This window comes from Micropterus salmoides, unplaced genomic scaffold (assembly GCF_014851395.1).
Source record: "Micropterus salmoides isolate LMB-PRFRI ecotype aquatic unplaced genomic scaffold, ASM1485139v1 Ms_hic_scaffold_2, whole genome shotgun sequence".
NCBI lineage: Eukaryota > Metazoa > Chordata > Actinopteri > Centrarchiformes > Centrarchidae > Micropterus > Micropterus salmoides.
The window spans coordinates 47,695,004-47,716,297 of NW_024041150.1; the positions used below are offsets into that span (position 1 = coordinate 47,695,004).

The 21,294-nt window shown below is 42.3% G+C and overlaps 1 protein-coding gene across 3 annotated transcripts in view; it reads right to left on the minus strand.

Moving 5' to 3' along the window:
- Positions 1 to 21,294, minus strand: part of LOC119911833 (coxsackievirus and adenovirus receptor homolog) — a 55,560-nt gene that overhangs the window by 28,462 nt on the left and 5,804 nt on the right. Inside the window, exons 2-5 of one of the 3 annotated variants that reach the window (XM_038730786.1) lie at positions 10,684 to 11,025; positions 10,253 to 10,594; positions 10,073 to 10,171; positions 3,697 to 4,021 (exon numbers count right to left, since the gene is read on the minus strand). In XM_038730786.1, coding sequence (XP_038586714.1) covers positions 3,697 to 4,021; positions 10,073 to 10,171; positions 10,253 to 10,594; positions 10,684 to 11,025 — 1,108 coding nt within the window. The remainder of the gene's footprint in view (positions 1 to 3,696; positions 4,022 to 10,072; positions 10,172 to 10,252; positions 10,595 to 10,683; positions 11,026 to 21,294) is intronic. The other 2 variants (XM_038730788.1, XM_038730787.1) reach the window with 2 other exon arrangements.

Genomic DNA, 21,294 nt, shown 5'->3' on the forward strand with positions numbered 1-21,294 from the left:
TCTCCAATTCAAAGACCAATCTTCAACCACACTAACAGCTTCCTGAACTTTCTTTACAACATACTCCAGATTCCTCCCTCGTTTCCAAATTGCCCCATCATCAGCAGAAAGTGATTTCCCAATGTCTGGATGAACCTTCTTATAAACATCATTGATCCTGATTGAAAACAGTAGCGGACTAATGACGCTCCCCTGAGCGCTGCCGTTTTCAGCTAAAAATGCATCTGATGTAGAGTTCCCCACACAAACCTGAATGTAGCTACCAGATAAGAAACCTTTGATCCAGTTCTACATTTTACCTCCAATACCCATTTTATCTCGCTGTATTAAAAGACCTCCTGCGCCTTCTCTATATCAAAGAAAACAGCTAGCACCCCCTCTTTATTAGCTTGAGCTTTCCTAACATCAGTTTCCAAACATATTAAAGGGTCCAGAGTACTACGCCCCCTTCTAAATCCACTCTGAAGTGCTGAAAGAAGCTCATTTCTTTCTAAGTAGTATGTTATTCTTTCTGGAATCATTTTCTCCATGGTTTTACACACATGTGAAGTTAAAGCTGTCGGTCTGTAATGATCAGGATCTGTAGGATCTTTCCCAGGTTTCTTAATCTGAATAATAATTGCTTCTTTCCACCCTACTGGAAGCTTCCCCTCCTCCCAAACCTTGTTCAATAACTCCAGTACTTTACCCAATGCAGAAGCATTTAAATGTTCTATCATAGTAAAGCTCATATTGTCTTTAGCAGGTGTCGTTCTTTTACTCTTACTCAGAGCCCTCCTCAGCTCAGGCACGGTAAAGGCCTCATCTAGAGGACTCTGATTAGAGTTTCTGTTCTCGAGTACCTCCGGGTATCTAGCTAATGTTTGCCGTCTTCTGATTTTACCTTCTTCTGTCAAATTATCTGAACTATGAATGTTTCTTGAATACAGATAACGTCAGGCTTTACATTTAACTGTTGCACATTTCTCTTAAATTCTTGTGCGTTTGCAATCAGGCTTCTGGCGTTCCACTGAAGGATAAGGAAACCCTTTATGAACTTAGTCACTAAACTGAGATGTTCCGTCATTCGGTGCTGACATTTCATGTAACATGTCTACAGTCATCTCCGTGATCCCCAAATAATCTTTTGCTGCCTCAACAATAGTCCTCAGCCTGGACCTTTTCTTTGTCTGCTGCAGCGCTACGTTCACTACCAAACCTATGAAAGCTACAAATGGAAACTTCTCCACTATCAGAGCATCGTCTTTAACTGCACACTTATGTGAACACTTTATGGCACTCGTGTTCTGCGTCTGTGGTAGTTTAGGGAAGTCCTTTGCTGAGAATCTGCTGTCACTATCAATGAGACTTGTTTTGCTGCTTCAGCGTATGATACTTTATTTTGTATCTCTGAATATCTTTTGCTCTTTTTTGAACTCCTCATCCCTGGTAAGCAGCACTATGTTCCCCCCACAGTTACAACATTTAGTTTTAGTGACTACTGCGCAGCGGCCATATTCATGTTCTCCAGCACACCCTTAGATTTACACTGATCTGCCACATGTCCGATTCTCTGACATTTAAAGCAACGTAACGGCTGAGGTACAAACTCCCTCACATTAAAGCTCATGCAGCCAATCATTACTTTCTGAGGCACGTCTCCCTCAAACTGCAGTAGGACAGACTATCAACTAATTTCCCCTGATATCTAGTAGGAAGACGCTTCACTGCCGTGACTCTGTCTCCTTTCATTTCTTTCTTCATTTCTTCAATAGCAATATCTAATGGAACTCCACTGATCGCTCCTCTAACCTTACGATTAGCCCCAGGAACGGGACTTTTAATTTGAACTTCATTCAAGGTCTTCATCTTCAGTATCTGTTGAACTCTACTGACTGCTTCAATCAACATCTTCCCTTTACTCAGAAATCTTGCTTGTCTAATGTGTCCGATCTCTTTGGAAGTTTCACTGGATGTAGTTTACTACCAGAAACTTCTCTGAACTCCATCTCCACTTTCCTCTCTCCCGTCCCGTTTGTTTTCCTCTCTTTTTTCAGTTGGTTCTGTTGTTCCGACTCACTGTGACTGGACACAGAGTTCTTCCTTCTTGGTCTCTTCCATGTTACCTCCTGCCGTTCTCCTCGCTCACCATCCCGTTCACTCGCCATACTCTCAACATTTTCAAACATTTCCACTCCCGGGCTCAAAGACGCCATCCTCCTTCTGCCGCTCTCCTCCTTTCCTGACCTTGATTTCCCATCATGCACTCCTCCAACCAATGACAGCCCACTATTAGACTCCAGCTCAATTAGCACAGTTTTACCAGTTGAACATAAAAATGCTGTTTTTAACTCAACATTATCGTGTTAGAGTTATTTATCATACAACATATAACAGTTTTTAATAAAATACATCTCCATGTTTTTACCTTGTTCATCAACATGAAATGACTTTTAATCTCAGATGAACTTCTAATGAACTCTTTTAGACTCTACTGTTTATACTGGGTTACGCTCCAGTTAAGGTTAATGATAATATTATAATCATACCGCTATCATAAAGTGAGACTGTCACCTGCTGCTGCTGATCGCTCAGAGTCCAACAGCGCAGCAGAAGCTATTTGACATTGTTTATGTAGCTAGCATAGTTTACTGATGCAGCTGCAGCTTCGGCTAACTGTCCTAATGGCTGACTAGCTGATGTTATTTTGTCAGCCTGGCGTTGGCCCTCACTGCTGTGGGTAACCTAGGTCCCTATGTATCATTATAAAATATTAAGGTGGCTTCCCTTGATACAGATGCAGCTGTATGATAAGGCCTATTATTCACCACCTGTAGCATGTTGCTAATATGAACACTTGTGCATTAAGTAAATCCATGCCGTGCATTCATTTAACAAACAGAATATTTCCCAGTCAGTTATTGTTGAAACAGTTTTGGCATTAATAATGTAATGATATCTACAGTGGGGAGAACAATATTTGATACACTGCTGAGAGAGACGCAATCTAAATTGTATGATTTTTAAATGATTCATTTGCATTTTATTGCATGACATAATATGATAAAAATGACAGACCTCCACATGCTTTGTAAGTAGGAACATCAGCAGCGTATCAAATACGTTTGCACTGTACTTAGAATAACTGTGTAAGTAGTAAAACAATAGAAACACACACAGGGCAGTAAAAGTGTGTTTTAAGTTTCGAAACATTTTGAGTCCCCCTCTCTTGCCTCACAGTGGTTTGGTCCTCTGCCTGCTTTCCCTCTCAGGAGTCCGGTGGCAGAAAACCAGTTTGATCCTTCAGTAGTTGTGAAACTGCAGTAATGTTAAGCAGACTGGCTGTTTTATTCACTTTAAACATCAGATGAACTCATTCTTTAGTCTTTAATACAGATGATGCTGAGTCATTAAGAAATTAATCCTGATAACTGATCATTTTTCCACGAGCCCACGATGTTATAACATCAGCTAGCTTGTTTACCAGCTTGTTGGACTGTAAGTCACCTTCTACAGCTAGAGATGTGCAGATTGATCAGCTGGGGACTGAAACAGGCCATTTTGTTTTCGCTTCCCTGACCAGTAACTGGGGCCGAGCAGCTGCACTGTGTCGTGTTTCATGTGTTTGCACAGACAGTAACCTCATGTCACAGCCACACACAAAGTTCTTCACTAGAGTGAAGACGCAACGCTCACTATTTAGGCTACAGCACTGACCTTTGACCTGCAGCAGGACTTGTTTCTTCATCAGGATGTCTCTCCCTGCTGTAGACGGTGCAGGTGTAGGTGTTACTGTTGTAGTTTGTGGGGTATTTCAGGGTCAGACTGAGGTCTCCAGGTCTCTGCAGGTTTTTCTTCATCTCTGTTCGGCCTCTGTAAAAACTGTGCTGTTCTTCAGGCTGGTCAGAGCCGTTCTTATATACGTGGACCGTCATGTTGTAACTGTTCCTCCACTCCACTGTGACGTCTTCAGGCAGGTGAACTGTGGTTTTGCAGGGCAGCAGGACAGACTCCACCTCTGAATCCACCTCCACCTGGTAGACTGAGAGGACAACAAAGCACAACATCAGCTGTACAGACAGCAGCAGGAACTCTGAAATATGTCCCATTGTTCCATCTAACAGAGACAGTGTTGTCTTTGGTGTCTCTACAATCAACAGCACAACTGACTGTTTATTAAATCACTGAGTATTATTGTCAGAGGGACTCAATCAAATCTTTATTAAAGTTAGAATCTGAAGGTTTTCATTAAATAAATGTCTGTTCAGTCACTGTCTATCGTCTAATGAGGTAACACAGTGCTGACTGAGCCTGCGGCCCACTGATCAAAGTACTGCAGTATTTACATATCTGCAGTATTACCAAGGGAAAAACTGCAGTATTAAGTTGCAGCACAGAGCAGATGAACCAGGCAGGAAGTCAGACACAGAACGGCAGAGAGAATCCGGTGGATTTTCAAAATAAAAGACCCTGTGCAGACTCCTGATGGCATATCAACAATAAACACAGTTAAAACCAGAGCTTGAAGTGGGCCGGAACGCCCCGGGACGCAGTACTGGCTCCTCCACATTTTACTCTTTGGCGTACCGGGACATTTTCTTGCGTACCGGGACTTCTCCCGAGCTGCCGGTCCTCTCCTCTGCCCTCTCCAGGTCAGGTTGGTGACGCTCACCTGTTCCCCTTTTCTTCTGCCTGCTCTCTGTCGGCGGAGAGACGAGGGACAAGAGAAGCTCTTCTATGGCGAGTGGACAGTGTCAGAGCGAGGATCACCATCATATATTATCCCAGTCAATAAATGAAGGATGGGAGGCTTGAACTTCAAGTTGTCTCTGATATCTATAATGCAACAGTGTAGCTTCATTTCATGGTCAATTAAATTACAAACATTACATCATCATATTGTTGAAGTTGTAGCTATAGTCTATTAACAAATAAATGTAAAAACACACTCCATGTTATATTTTAGTAGGTAAACCCCACAATTAATTGAGTTTTTGCAGCCTAATAAAAGACCAGGGCCGTATTTATCAAGCTTCTCAAAGTGTGAAGTGCTGAGATTTCATGAAATTTCCTCCTACTTTTAAACTGAAGAATCAAATTTCTCAAAGCTAAGATTCACTCTTAGTTATTTAAGCCAGCTCGAGAGGTCTCAGGCGGTCAGGAGCTGCCAGTAGGGCTTGTGATGGCGCTGTGGAGACAGAGACATGCGGAGAGGAGAGGAAGGATTCTGACGACGCGCAGTTAATAAGACTGAGTCGGACAGCGCAGGCAGAATCTTTGTCAGCGAGTTGGTGAGGGACGTCATCTCATCACTGACTTTACGCAATAATGCGTTTTCAGTTAAACTGAAGGTGGTGATGACGCTTCGTTTATTTGCCGCAGCAATGCTGATGATTTTGGCCCGTCACAACCATCAACAATAGCTGTGGAAACAATTTTAGCACTTACAGCTCCACACACTGTCACGTTTCATCGACTTCCCAACAACCCCCCCGTAATCCCACAGACGCAAACACAGTTCATGCAAATAGCAATACAGGAGCACTATAGGCACATTTGATGGCGCTCATATAAAGAGACACTTTTTAATCTTTCATTTATTAATGTGAAGGCCTATATCATAATGTATTATCTTGAAAAACCTTTATTGTTAAATATAAACTCCTCTGAGGAATTTCACCAGAATATAAAGAAGGAAATCTCTTCAGTGATTGGTCCTCGGCTACATCGTCATCCAAAATCCTGTTAGCGGCGCAGCAAAGTGTCGTGAATCAGCACTGAGACTGACACTTAAGATTTAGTCCTACACTTCACTCAAATTAGGACTATGATGCTTGATCACTAACTTTTAAGCTTTGAGCCAAGAATGTTTTTACTCTTAAGTCGGTTCTTAGCAGCGTTCTTATGAGTAATTCTGAGAAGCTTGATAAATACGGGCCCTGGTCCAAAGCTAACAAAGTTTCTGGAAGGAAAGACTATTGCAGATTTCATCCACTAGATGGAGCCACAGCCTTGTAATGTGCAGCAAATACACTAACTTGAAGTGCTGTAGTTAAAGTGCACAAACTTTTAATTTACAGATTATTTAGACTATTAACTGAACAAAACATAATACAACCTTGTTCATAAGATTTTGACATCGTATTAAGTTTTGATGTGAGTTTTCCAGGCCCTTGTCTTGTCAGAATAGGCCTTGTGCTGCGTGTTTAACCATTTGATGTGTATGTGGGCATGGCGGTGTGTTCGGTTTGTGGGTGTGATGTAGTTTTAGTGTATAAACAAGTTCAAAGCAGACCAGCGGAAACAGTGATAGCTGCCATTAACGTGGCCAAGTTGTTTCTACACTTTCCTTAAGCATCTAGTTTCAGAGTCCATGAACTTTGGCTGAACAATTGCTGCTACTGCTGTTCGTGAAAAGTTTTTATAAGCAAATGTAAACTTATTAGGGATAGTCTGTGCTACTGCAAAGGTATTAGCAACATTTTAACCATGACAGAGAAAGATCAAGAGGTGAATTTGTGCTTTATACTTTGTCAATTACAGCGAGCCAGGCAGCCTTCTGTGTTTGAGAACTGGAGGGCTGCAGCGCCGCAATAACCACGCTGGTTAAAATGAACGAAATGACACAAAAAAAGATTAGAGTTCATTTTAATGAACGAGATTTGGTGACTCGAGTCAAAAGAGTGAGACTGGCACTGGTTAAAACAGACAAAAAGAAACAGTTTCACTACGACGCTACTGAACCAGAGTAGAAGCACAAACATCAAGGACAACTGAACAAATAAGCAAAATCTGAACAAGTCAGCAAAATCAGGCAGGCAAAACGCTCTTATTGTGAAATTCTCCGTGTGGACACAAGATGACAGATTAACAACACGTTAACAACACGGGGCAGCTAAACACTGCGCTGCTGAAACACTTCAGTGTGAGTTCACACCGGACAAACCTGCAGCACAGCCTGTGTCGCTTCATTAACACCTTTTCCTCTGGTTTCATTTGTTGCTGTAAAATGTTCACGCCCTGTGCCCGCTCTGATTGGTGAGCAGATCTGTCGCACAAGGACGACAACAGAATGAACCTGTAGCTGCACGACTGGTTAAAAACCGTAGTAGTGTGGATGTAGCCTCACATCACTCCTCTCTCTGCTCCTCTCATGTCGCACATTTCTGTTCTCACCCGCTGTCCTCCGTTAAATGTTTCCCCGTAAATCTCCCGTATCTTTAACCTTTATGAAAGCAAATAAAAACCGTCCAAATGTTCATGTTCATTTGTGCCACGGTTGGTTTACATGTGTTCTTCCTTACATAAGGGAAACAGGCTGAGGTGTTTGACGCTCAGATGGAGCGCAGAGTGGAGACGCTGTCAGGAACGAGTATGAAATTTCTGTGATACGTGTGTCATGGCCAGACGCACAAAAAAGCCTCTTGGAGCCATTGCCTAAACCCAACAGGAAATCGGCCATTTTGGATTTAATGGTCATTTTTCACGATTCACACACTCTGTATTTCTTCCTAGAGAATTAGTCCAATCGACTTCAATTTTGCTGTGCAGTCTAAACCCATTCACGATTAAAAGTTTACAAACGGTGAGTTTTCGTGGAACGACATGGCCATGGCGTGTTGTCCAAAATCGATGGTTTGTCATAAAACAGTAAGTTGTTGTAACTTCAGTCCAGATGCTCAAATCTGCACCAAATTTGGAATGAACTATAAGATTCCCGCCCTGAACACATCCACATGCCAATATTCACTTTAAGTCACAGAGTCACACAGAACGCTGCTGCTTGAGTCCTCACTAAGACCAAAAAAGTTGTGTTTACATTGGCTGCCTGTCTGTCAGAGAATTGATTTCTACCAATACTGCTTTTGGTTTATAAAGCACTGAATGGTTTAAGGCCAAAATACATTGCTGCTGCTACGTTATGAACCATCTTGAACCTGACATGGCCACTTGTGATCACCGTGGAATCAGTAAAAGGCTAGTGATCCCAAAAGGACTCCTGTCAATCAATCAATCAATCTTTATTTATATAGCACTTTTCATACAAATACATGTACACACTGTAGAACCATTTAAAATAGTTAAAATACTAAAACATGAAATAAAAAGCAGGTCAAGCCCAACAATCAATCCCCGCCCCACCCAAAATACAGCTCAGTTAAAAGCTTGGTTAAATAGGTATGTCTTTAGTTTGCCTTTAAACATGTCCAGATTCCCTGCTGCTCTCAGCTCAACAGAAGGGAGTTCAACAAACGCAGGCCATAACATTGAAAGGATGCCTCACCGTAGGTTTTAGTTGAGGCTTTAGGAATAATTAGAAAGCCACTACCAGAGGACCTGAGGGTTCTAGTAGCTTCAAAAGGTAAAAGCAAATCTGCTATGTATTCTGGACCAATACCATTAAATGACTGATAAAGTAGTAAAAGGATTTTAAAATTAACTGGAAGCCAATGCAGAGACTTTAGGATAGGGGTAATGTGTGTTCTCTTTCTGGTCTTAGTAAAAAGACGTGCAGCAGAGCTTTGAACCAGCTGCAGTTTAGAGATTTTATTTTTCGGAAGACCAGAAAGCAGAGCATTACAGTAATCAATCCTGGAAGTAATAAAAGCATGGATAAGTGTCTCAATCTTTGCTTGAGAGAGAAAGGGTCGTACTCTAGCAATGTTCTTGAGATGATAAAAAGCGGTCTTAGAAATATTTCTAATATGTGACTCAAAACTGACATCTGAGTCAAAGATAACTCCCAGGTTTTTCACGTTATCACAAGGACTTAGTGCCAGCATTCGCAATTTCATTTTAAGTTTCTCCGTCTGAGATTCAGAACCAATGACCAATACTTGTGTTTTGTCCTGATTGAGCTGCAGAAAATGTTCTGCCATCCATGACTGTATGTGTAGGAAACAATTAAAAAGAGCGTCTACTGGTCCTGGGTCATCAGGGGACACAGCAATGTATAGCTGGGTGTCATCAACTGTGAAAATTGATGCTGTGGCTCCTGATGACGTCTCCAAGCGGCAGCATGTACAAATTAAACAGGGTCGGGCCTAAGATTGAGCCCTGTGGGACACCACAATTCATTTTATGTCTTCTAGAAAGAGAATCATCAATACACACAAAGAAATCTCTATCAGTGAGATATGATCGGAACCAATTAAGAACAGTTTGTTTCCGTCTGTTTAGAAGAACTGAGTGATCTACTGTATCAAAAGCTGCACTTAGATCAAGTAGCATTAATATTGATGTTTTTTTCATATCCATGTTCCATCTAAGATCATTAACAATTTTTATCAATGCTGTCTCAGTACTGCGATTGGTTCAAAAACCAGACTGGTATTTATCATAAATATTTTGGGAGTTAATAAAATCGTTCAGCTGATTAAAAACAACTTTCTCTAAAATTTTACTTTTTTGCAAATCTGTAGTTATTGAGTACCGTAACATCTAAATTATTCTTCTTCAGAAGGGGCTTCACCATAGCATAGTTCACAATGGTCAAAAGATACTCACTAAAAAAGGCATAATGTGTTTTAAAAAGAGAAGTCGGGATGAGATCTAACAGGCAAGTTGTTGGTTTCAGTAGAGTAACAATTTTACAAAGCAGGCCAGCGTCAACCAGGTCAAAACTATGCAATGTATCCCGGATGTAGATAGAGGATCCACTTTATTAAAATGTACCTGCCGATGTAGTGATATATTTGACCTAATAGAATCTATTTTACTTCTGAAGTGGAGCGCAAAGTCTTCACATTTGGAGTTTGTTGACATGCTGCTAGGTTTTGTTAAAACAGGGTTAATTAAACGATCAATTGTTGAGAAGAGAACTTCAGGGTTGTTCTGGTTGTCACTCCAATACTCAGTGAACACTGCAGTAGTTACACATAGGAAGGTGAATTGGTAAGAGGTGTCTGACTGATTGTGGTGGGCCTCCTGGGATCAAAATCCCCAGGCTGATTTTTCGTCCCGGTCCAGCCCTGGACATGCGTAACTATTTTCTACATCTACAAGTTCCACTGTTACAGGTGTTCAGTAGCTTTGCTCCAATAATACCTTTATAATAATATCTATACTGGAAAGTGAAGTAGTAGTGACATACCTGACATGAAATACTGTCGGAAATGTACCAGAAGAGCCCCAGCAACAACCAGGAGAACCAGGAGAACCAGGAGAACTTTGGCCCAGGATGGAAATTGTTCTGTGGAAACAAGAAACAAAAAGAACATGACCTCTGACCTCTGACCTGTATCTACAGCAGGTGTTATGGTTTATTGCTGACCTTTGACCTGCAGCTGGATGTTTCTCACTCTCAGTTGTCCTCCTAAACCTTTGGCAGTGCAGGTGTAGCTGCCGCTGTCGGACCAGTGGAGTTTTGTTAGGTTCAGGCTGAGGTCTCCAGTTTCCAGAGCGTCAGTCATCATGGATGTTCGGCCGCTGTAAAGCTGGTTTTGGTCTTTAAGTTCATCACCTTCCTGCTGACGCTGGTGGATGGTTGGAGGATCGAGATCGTAGCGGCTCCACACCACTGTGGGGTTGTCCATCTCAAAAGTCTGAAACTCACAGGGCAGCAGGACAAACTCCTCCCTGTCATACAGCTCCACAGCTGAGGCATGCTGGGAAACTTTGAGGTCACAGAGAAAGAGAGGTTTAATCACAACCACACTGACTTCTGACCTGTATCTTCAGCACTTGTTAGGGTTTGTTGCTGACCTTTGACCTTCAGCTGTATGTTTCCCACTCTCCGTTGTCCTCCTAACCATCTGACAGTGCAGGTGTAGGTGCCGCTGTCAGAGAGCTGGAGTTTTGTCAGCTTGAGGCTGAGGTCTCCAGTTTCCAGAGCGTCAGTCATCATGGATGTTCGGCCGCTGTAAAGCTGGTTTTGGTATGTGAGTCCTTCACCTTCCTGCTGACGCTGGTGGACGGTTGGAGGATTGAGATCATAGCGGCTCCACACCACTGTGGGGTCATCCAGGTCAAAGGTGTTAAACTCACAGGGCAGCAGGACAAACTCCTCCCCCTCATACAGCTCCACAGCTGAGGTATGCTGGGAAACTGTGAGGTCACACAGACAGAGGTTCAATCACAGCAGCCTTATTTCATGTCTTATTCCTCCTGGATCCTCAGGTGACCCAGAAACCAACCTGGTCCTGTCTGTGATTGGACGCTGCAGCTGATCAGCTGCTGTGAAACCACATCATCAAAGTTTAAAACCAACATCAGCTGACAAATAACAGAAGCACCTCAGCTGTCATGTCATGGATCTGGAAGGGAGCCACTGCCTGGAACCTCTGACTTCCCCTGCTCATTCTCTTTTTTGAATAAACTGTCTTTTACTCAGATCTGCGTTTGGGTCTTCTCTGCCTGGAAAACCTGACACATAATCAAGGCAACGATTTCTTAAACCTATAGGATTTATTTAACTCAAAAATAGATCAACAATCAATAACTTTACCAAGTAAATCACTATTACCTATTCTACTCAAAAATGAATAAATTCAAGGCAAGTTTATTTGTATAGCAAATTTCAACAACAAGGCAATTCAAAAAACATAAAAGCAGCAATGGGAGGTTGGGAAAAAGACTAAAACAGAAAATAAAACAGGATAAATAAATTTTAGTTAAATAGGAAATAAAAACATGGTCTTAGTGAGGACTCGAGCAGCAGCGTTCTGAATCAGCTGCAGCTGTCTGATGGATTTCTTAGGGAGCCTGTAAGGACACCGTTACAGAAGTCACGTTGACTGAAGATAAATGCGTGGATAAGTTTTTCCAGGTCTTGCTGAGACATAAGTCCTTTAGTCCTTGATATATTCTTCAGGTGATAGTAGGCTGACTTTGTAATTGTCTTAATGTGGCTCCTCAAATTCAGGTCTGAGTCCATGACTACACAAAGATTTCTGGCTTGATTTGTGGTTCTTAACATTTGTAATGGGAATTCCAAACATATTTCATGTAACCCTGGACTAAGGGAGACTCATTTGTGAGGTGGCACTGAATCTGTGTAAACGCAGCAGTCAAAATATCTCCGTTCTCTGTGTTATCCATACTTCAGGGACAATGTGTCTCTGTGGGATGATATTATTGACCCTAAAACTGGATAAATAACAGGCTCACAGAGCTCTCCTCACTAATTCGAGCATACATGTACACGTCGTATGTGTGTTGCTGTGAGTCCGTCTGCAGAAGACTGGAATAAAATTCACAGAAAGACAAGTGTTTGCCTGAGCTGTAAATTTAAACACACTTTTTCCCACCACAATTTTGACGTTGTCGGCTCGCGTGAGAGGACTCGGGCTGAAGGTGAAAAACCGTACAGCCAGAGTTTGAGACTCTGGGACTTCAAACCTCCCCTCCAAAATACGGGTGAGACATTGAGGGCCTGACGCCTGAGTGTCCGAGGCTCCCTCACAGCTGTGATCCATAAGAACCTGATGGCTGGCAACACTCTCTTTTTGGTGAGTAGACTGTTCAAGTGGAACGATTCTCACTACCTCTCAGGGTAAGCGTGACAGACGTGTCAACAGGACAGGCCTGGGGCCGCTGTGTGAATCGACAAAGCTTTGTGTTAAAGGTCAAGAAATCACTGTGGGACGGTGGATTTCTTATAGATCTGGGACCTACTGTTGCATAGTTTTTGGGTCTGTGACCGTCAGTAAAATAGAGGAGTGTGTGTCAAAAACTCGCGCTGACCCTCTAACTTCAATAACTTCCGTCCTATATCCAATTTACCATTCATTTCCAAAATTCTTGAAAAAACACTTGCCTCTCAACTCCATCTTCATCTATTCCACAATAACCTGTCTGAACAGTTCCAGTCCGGCTTCCGTCCACTTCATAGCACTGAAACAGCACTCATCAAAATCACCAATGACCTCCTTGTGGCTGATTCTGGACTACTTACCATTCTCATCCTCCTCGACCTGAGTGCAGCCTTTGATACTATCTGTCACTCTGTTCTCCTCAACAGATTATCGGTAGGCAGGCAGAAAGATAACTGGGGGAACAGAAGGAACACTTGACAGGCAGACATGGGGCAGAATAAATAACCAACACAGACAGAACACATGTAACAAAATAACGGACAAGGATCGAACTTCAGACAATAACAGAAAACCAAGGAAAAGGACAAACACTGACCAACTATAACACAGGGATCATAACAGACAAAACCTAAATGAGAACACAGAGTACCGAGCAACCTAAACCCAAAAGATGCAGAGAAAGAACTATAATCAAATACTACGCCAAGAACTAAAACACAGGACTAGGTACACAGACATGGAACAAAAACCCAGACTCCCCAACAAGACACACAGACACGCTCAGGACAGGATCGTGACAACATCAGTCCTGTTTCACAGCTTCACTATTCCCGGTCCTGTCCCGTATCCAATTCAAAGTCCTTCTGTTAACATTCAAAGCCATCCACAATGTTGCCCCTCCGAATTTGTCTGATCTCCTGCAGGGTCCAACTTCCTACCGCTCCCTTAGATCCACCTTCCTCCATACAGCTGTCTGTCCCCTCTGCTCGTCTCACCACAAAGGGGAGCAGAGCATTCAGCCACTCTGTCCCCGTCTCTTTACCACCCCAACTTAGAAAGATCAATTCATTCTCCCATTTTAAATCGCAACTCAAAACATCTGTTTAAAACTGCGTACCTCATTTGATGTAAAATTTGGTTTTTGCTTTTAGCTTGTTTTAATGTTCTATTTTCTAGTTTTGCTGCTTTTAAATGTTTTTGCATCCCTGTACGGTGTCCTTGAGTGCCGAGAAAGGCGCCTTAAATAAAATGTATTATTATCATTATCCTGCGCACAGGAGAGAGAATTATACATGACATTCCATCAAACTCATTTTGACAGCTATTTCCGGTCCACCCCCCACACCGGATGTCTGTATGTAACTGATAAGAGGGGTGCGTACATCCTTCCATTGTGTGTTTTTGACTGATAATTGGAGGAGGTTTTTCATTGATTTAAAGACTTTATTAAGTAATAAAACTTGAATGAATTAACTAGTAGGTGTTTAGGACAATAAATTTATCATTAAAAAAGTATAGCAGTGAGTTATAAGTAAAGGAGGAATCTCCGGGGCCAGCAAAGGATCAGTAGGAGGTTTCTTCATTGATTTGGAATCAAGTCAGTCTTTATTATTAAACAAGTGAAGAATAAATTGAAATAATGACAGTAAAGCAGTAAAATGGTATAACGGTGAGCATTATAAATTACCTTCAACAGCATGCAGCAAAACAAGAGTGAGTTCCAAAATTAAACTTAAATTAAACTAGCATTTGAATACTTCATCCCCAAGGGAAGGGTTCTGGATTTCATGACCTCTGTAATAGTCTAATAAACCCTAATTAGCAAAAGGCAGCTGGTTCTCAGTAGAAGGATCAAACTTTAGCTCTTGAAGTTTCCAGTTGATAAAGTTGTAAACTATAATTTTTTATAATTCTAACTTTTTTTACTAAAGGGAAAGAGGAGGCCTATTAGCATGACTAGTGACTTAGTTATGAGTAAGGCTTTAGTTTAGAATGAGGGACATTGTCTATATGTTACTGAGACTAAATTTAGAGTTATTTGCACGCTGTTAACACTTGTAGTTTTGGGTTTTTTGAATTGTCCTTATTTTGTAAGTGTAACTAAAAATGAAATATTTAGTTTGGATTACAATATTCTCTTAATAGAAATATCCCATTATTTTATTCCTCCATGCTGGAGTGTCGCTCCATGCTAGCTAAGAAGGAACTAAGAGGGAACTCCGTGTCATTACATGCCAGCCAACAATGGACGTTTCTGTAATGCAGTCAATAAATAAAGTGCAATCCTATAAAATTTAGACTGAAGTACATTGCAAAATTGATAGAAATCTTGTCTATAACTGGTCAATTTCATTTCACAATATTTGGGGACAGAATTATTCCAAAGGTTTAGTAAAAGTTGATAAACCTGTTTTAGTGATTACTTATAAAAAAATAGGATCATGCTGCTGAGCATTTTTTAATTTATAATTATGAAGAGCAAATACAAAATAAGATAAAGATGAAGACCCTTTTAAAAAGGCCTACTTCACCATTCCACAAAGGTCATAAAAATGACCAACCACCACAGACAAACCTGAAGAGAAAGTTTAAATGACTGCACTAGTGTAATAAGACATTTTATATAATTGAACCCTGGATAAAGTACCTTTTGCTGCTAATACTGCAATCTTTGATATTTGTGCATGCATCCAAGTTATTTCTGAATAACAGATAAAACTGTAAATTCTCAATAAAGTTGCCCTGAATATTTTTGTATCACAGAGAAATGTTTAAATATTACTAACACTGATGTTAAAATTTTCCATTTTTGAAAGAAACAAGAAGTCTTTAAGAGATACAAACACTCATTAGCTGAAAAAAATTCCCCGCATGGAGGTCCCCTCTTTGGTAGTTAGATACTGCTCAAGGATCCAAGTGCCCTCTTGGTAATTTCTTGAAGACAATGTTCTCGTTTTATTTTCACAGACCCCATCATTGGCCTATGGTAACCCCTCCTAGTCTCTTATCATTGGCTCACGGTAACTCTGCCCACCCTCTTATTTTGTATGTGACAGCATGTGGGAGCATGTGTTATATAGTCTGTAGTTCCAAACTCTTGTCTGCGGCTGATAAAACGAACTCTGTCTGATAAAACCAGACCGTTTTTTAACAACCGGAGTCTGGGGTTATAGATAACCATAGTTAATAACTGGTCTACAAGATTACCTGAAGATGACATTAAACACACAACACGACTCATTGAGAAAGCAGAGGGAGGTGCGGGGGGTGGAGCACATTCCTCAATTCACCCTGCACAGCCTATGCTACACCAGAAAGAGAGAGGACAGAGAAGAAGAGACACAGACTCACAAGTTTAAGACTAGGCTACAGCTTTGGAGTGATAATGATGGCAAGTGTGTAAGACAAAGCACTAGCAAAGTAATTTGGAACTGTCTCTTATTTTGCTGCATGCTGTTGAAGGTAATTTAAAAATCTGTTTAATTTTAACTCACTGTTTTACTGTAATTATTTCATTTTATTCTTTAGTTCTTTAATGATGGTGAGTTTGTCACACAAAGCTTTAGCAAAGATTTTGAAGGTAATTAAAAAATCTGTTTAATTTTTACTCACCGTTATACCATTTTACTGCTTATTATTTCAATTTAGTCTTCACTTGTTTAATAATAAAGACTGACTTGATTCCAAATCAATGAAGAAACCTCCCACTGATCCTTTGCTGGCCCCGGAGATTCCTCCTTTACTTATAACTCACTGCTATACTTTTTTAATGATAAATTTATTGTCCTAAACACCTACTAGTTAATTCATTCAAGGTTTATTACTTAATAAAGTCTTTAAATCAATGAAAAACCTCCTCCAATTATCAGTCAAAAACACACAATGGAAGGATGTACGCACCCCTCTTATCAGTTACATACAGACATCCGGTATGGGGGGCGGGACCGGAAATAGCTGTCAAAAATGAGTTTGATGGAATGTCATGTATGATTCTCTCTCTCACAGGGTAGCGGGGGGCTGGAGCCAATCCCAGCTGACATCGGGCGAAAGATGGGGTACACCCTGGACAGGTCGCCACTCCATCGCAGGGCCACACACAGACCGACAACCACTCACACTCACATCCACACCTAAGGATAATTTAATTTGAAGAGAGAACCCACGCGGACACGGGCAGAACCCACGACCTTCTTTCTGTGAGGCGACAGTGCTAACCACTGCACCACCGTGCCGCCCGAAAAAAGAGACACCTAAAAGGTTCATTCTTTATTACATTCTGGGAATTAAAGGTTATTTAAACACTATGGAAAATGGGTTCAAATAACAGGAAGAAGGAACAAGACCATTCTATAATGAATTCTCCAAATATTAATTATATGATTGCTAATTATGGTTTGGGAAGTATTGACCAGCTGGACATGTGGGTAAAGCAGTGTGGTTTCCCGGCAACAGGCAGCTTCAGCCTTAGAGAGTTAGATAATCTGAGGATACAATTAGAGAAAAAGGAGAGGGAGAAAAAACCTTTAAAACAAACTGGGCCGCATATTCAGCATGGCTGAGAGAGGCGAGCCACAGGGACAGAAAACTACAGGCAGGGACAGACCCCTCTAACAATTCTGCATCTCAGTGTGTCAAGCTAGATCCGGACCTGGACTCGGTTCCCCCACAACCACGTCGGCCAAACCCTGCTCCACCTACCAATCAACCTGCAGCCGGAGCAGCAGCAGCAGCTCAGCCACTGCCAGTGAAACAGGCAGAGGAGCAGAAACATGTTAAAAAGATTTACCCACACAACGCGCTAACAGCAGCAGCCGCAGCTGATCCAACAAGATTTATTTACCAACCTCCGGACCTCCATGTGACAGCCCCAATGATGGAAGTGGCGTCCGCAGATGGAAGCGCACAGCTGGTCCACAGACCGCGGCTATACAGCGAGATGAAGGAAGCAACACAACAGCTTCCTTGAGTCCAGGACAGTGGGGTGAAATATGCTGAACATCTGCTGATCTTTTGCAAACAATTCCGACCCACGACCGCTGAACTGAGACGACTGTTGACCCTTCAGATGGGGGCAACCTGGGCACGGGTGTCAGCAGGTTTTCCCGCAGAGGACATTAGACTCTCAAAACCGTTCTGGGATGACGCAGAGAACGCAAACCACAGACTGGTGGTTAATAATCATTGTAAGAAAATAGAGGAACTATTTCCCCGGAGGCTGGACTGGGCATTATTAACAGGGTGCACACAAAGGCGTGCCGAGACAGTGACAGACTTCCTGAACAGACTCGCTGAACTTCATGAAATCCACAGCGATATGATAAAGCCAGATGCGATGGGACCATCACATATCATCACCCCATGGGAAGCCACTCTCAGAAACAACTTTCTTACTGGACTGAGGCCAGAGATCGTGAACATGGTGAAACACAACTGTTTGACATGGCAACATGGTCACCTGGAGATTATTCAAAGACATGCCTTCCATGCCGAGGATTTCCTCCTGAACAAAAAGGATCAGAGAGAGCAGCAGAATGACAGCCTGCAGATGGCATAGCTGCAACAAGATCAGAGAAAAGGCAGAAGAAGAGACAGAGGTCAGGGTCGCAGAGGCAGAGGAGGAGGCCGTGGCAGATCTGATGCTTGTTATATCTGCAAAAGCACGGACATTGGGCCCGAAACTGCCCAGAGGCTAACAAAGGACAGATGGCTGATTGACTAGCAGGAGGGAAACCGAGGCCAGGGAAGGAAGGTTTGGACACTGGAACTGAGATGACAGAGCAACCTGCACATGAATCACATGAGAGCACCCACACACTGACACAGAGGTTAAAACTGAAGCAGACATGCAGACTTTGATAAATGAGGCTATTCTGTATCTTGAGCGGAGACAGGAAACTGATAAAGTACAAGGATATATGCGAAATACAAGAATGATGCATATATCAACACATGCCTGAACATACAATCAATGTGGCAGGGAAATGTTGACTCTCATAGTCGACTACAGGTACATCGTAAAAGATTCTCTGCTGTAGTGACTGCAGTGAGAACTGTCGAGCTCATTCCAGATACAGATTTTCAGATGACAAATGTGACAACAGATGATAAAACAAAGATTGATAAACACATTTTTGTTAAACGTGTCTCAGACATTCCTGAGTTAAGTGAAGTCATGCTTGTGGGCACAGAGTAAGTATGATGTAGAGCTAATTAAAGGTGCTGAACCTGTAGTTATCACCCCAAAATCCTCATACAGACCATGTCAAAATCAATATCCTTTGAGGCTGTTGAAGGCATCAAGCCAGTCGTTGATTCTCTCCTGAAAGCAGGAGTGATTGTGCCTTGTGAAAAATCTCCTGTGAGAACTCCAATCTTCCCAGTGAAGAAAATCCGGGACACCGGACAGCCAGATGAGTGGCGTTTTGTTCAAGACTTAAAACAAGTCAACTCAGCAGTGTACGCACGTGGGCCAAATGTCCCAAACCCTCACACGATCCTCTCACAGGTACCACCTGACAGTAATGGTTTTCTGTCATAGACTTGGCAAATGCATTTTTCAGCATGTTCTCCAGGCTCTGTCAAGGATTTTGTGAAGCCCCAATGATCTTTAATGCAGCATTAAAGGAAAACTTAGACACACTTACTCTGACAGAAGGGAGTGCCCTTCTTCAGTATGTTGATGACATCATGATTTGTTCAGCCACAAGACAGGCCAGTGTAAAAGACACACTGGCTCTGCTAAAGCATCTGGCTGAAAACCGACACAAAGCTAGTTTATCAAAACTAGTTTGTTTCTGAGAAAGTCACTTTCCTGGGCCATGTGATCACAGGTGAAGGAAAAACCCTCTCTGAAAAGAGAATCAAAGCCATCCAAACAATCCCAAAATCAGAGAATAACAAGCAGGTTATGAGTTTTCTGGGAATGACTTCATACTGCAGACAATGGATTGTAGGCTATGCTGAAATTGAGAGTCACCTTGCGGGAATTGTGCACGGGAAGGGCCTCGCAGCAAAAGACAAGGTGCAATGAACACCTGCAGCTGAAAAGACTATTGTTGATTTAAAGCGAGCTCTTCAGTCTCCACCGACCCTGGGTCTTCCCAACTGTAACAAACCTTTCACCCAGACAGTTGACGAGAAGGGGGGGTACATGACCTCAGTACTACTACAAGATCATGGGGGACGACTGAGACCTGTAGCCTATTTTTCATCCAAACTGGACTCTGTTGCAGCAGGGCTACCAAACTGCCTGAGAGCTGTGGCGGCTGCTGAAAAGGGAGCCATGGCATCTCGTGACATTGTGGGTTATTCAGACTTGACATTGTTGGTTCCACATCCTGTGTTTATGATTTTGCTTTAACAAAAAATATCTGATCTCTCCACAGCCAGGCGGCTGAGTTACAACACTGTGCTGCTCGATACGTCTAACATCATAGATATCCATAATAAAGGCTAGATGTCTCATCCACGCTGCTGGCCAATGGGGGTCGACGTCAGCACCTGGCGGCCATCTTGTCACAGGCAGCTCGCTCACTCGTTACATTGTGTTCTTATGGTGCATGTACTTTTTAAATAACCACAACTTCCTCAATTTTTTTTACTGATTTTCAAACGGTTTGGTTTGTTATAAATGTCAGAGATGTAGTTATGACACTGCACACTTATGAATAATTATAACCATGGAATTTCATGTGAAAATAACAGATAGGTGCAATGAATATGCACACACACAAGGTATTTATGTTAAATCAATATATAGGCTACTAAAACTCAATGTACAGAATGGCAACATGATTATATATATATATATATATATATATATATTTTTTTTTTTTTTTTTTTTTTAAATACCCCTCTCACCCCTTGCGGGGTGGTATATGTCATCCTCAAGCTCGGGTCCTCTACCAGAGGCCTGGGAGTTTGAGGGTTCTGCGCAGTATCTTAGCTGTTCCTAGGACTGCACTCTTCTGGACAGAGACCTCTGATGTTTTACCTGGAATCTGCTGCCACTCTCCCAGTTTGGGGGTCACGGCCCCGAGTGCTCCGATTACCACTGGCACCACTGTTGCTCTTACTTTCCACATCTTTTCTAGCTCCTCTTTCAGCCCTTGGTATTTCTCAAGCTTCTCGTGTTCCTTCTTCTTTATGTTGCTGTCGCTTGGGATTGCCACATCTATCACTGCAGCCTTCTTCTGCTGTTTGTCGATCAGCACGATGTCTGGTTAGTTAGCCATCACCAGTTTGTCAGTCTGGATCTTGAAGTCCCACAGGGTCTTAGCTTGGTCATTCTCAACTACCGTAGGAGGTGTCTTCCTTTTTGACCTTGGGACTTCCAGCCCATACTCATGGCAGATGTTCCTGTACATTATGCCAGCTACCTGGTTATGTTGTTCCATGTACGCGCTTCCTGCCTGCATCTTCCACCTTATACTGCTGTTATGTGCTGTACTGTCTCAGGGGCATCCTTGCACAGTCTGCACCTGGGGTCCTGCCTGGTGTGGTAGACCCCAGCCTCTATTGATCTTGTACTGTGTGACTGTTCTTGTGCCGCCATGATTAGTGCTTCTGTGCTGTCCTTCAGTCCAGCCTTTTCAGCCACTGGTAGGATTTCTTGATATCAGTCACTTCTTCTATTTGTCTGTGGTACATGCTGTGCAGCGGCTTGTCCCTTCATGAAGGTTCTTCATCTTCCTTGTCCTCACCTTCAGGTTTCAGCTGCCTGAGGTATTCACTAAGCCCTTCATCTTTGGGGGCCATCTTCCTGATATACTCCTGGATC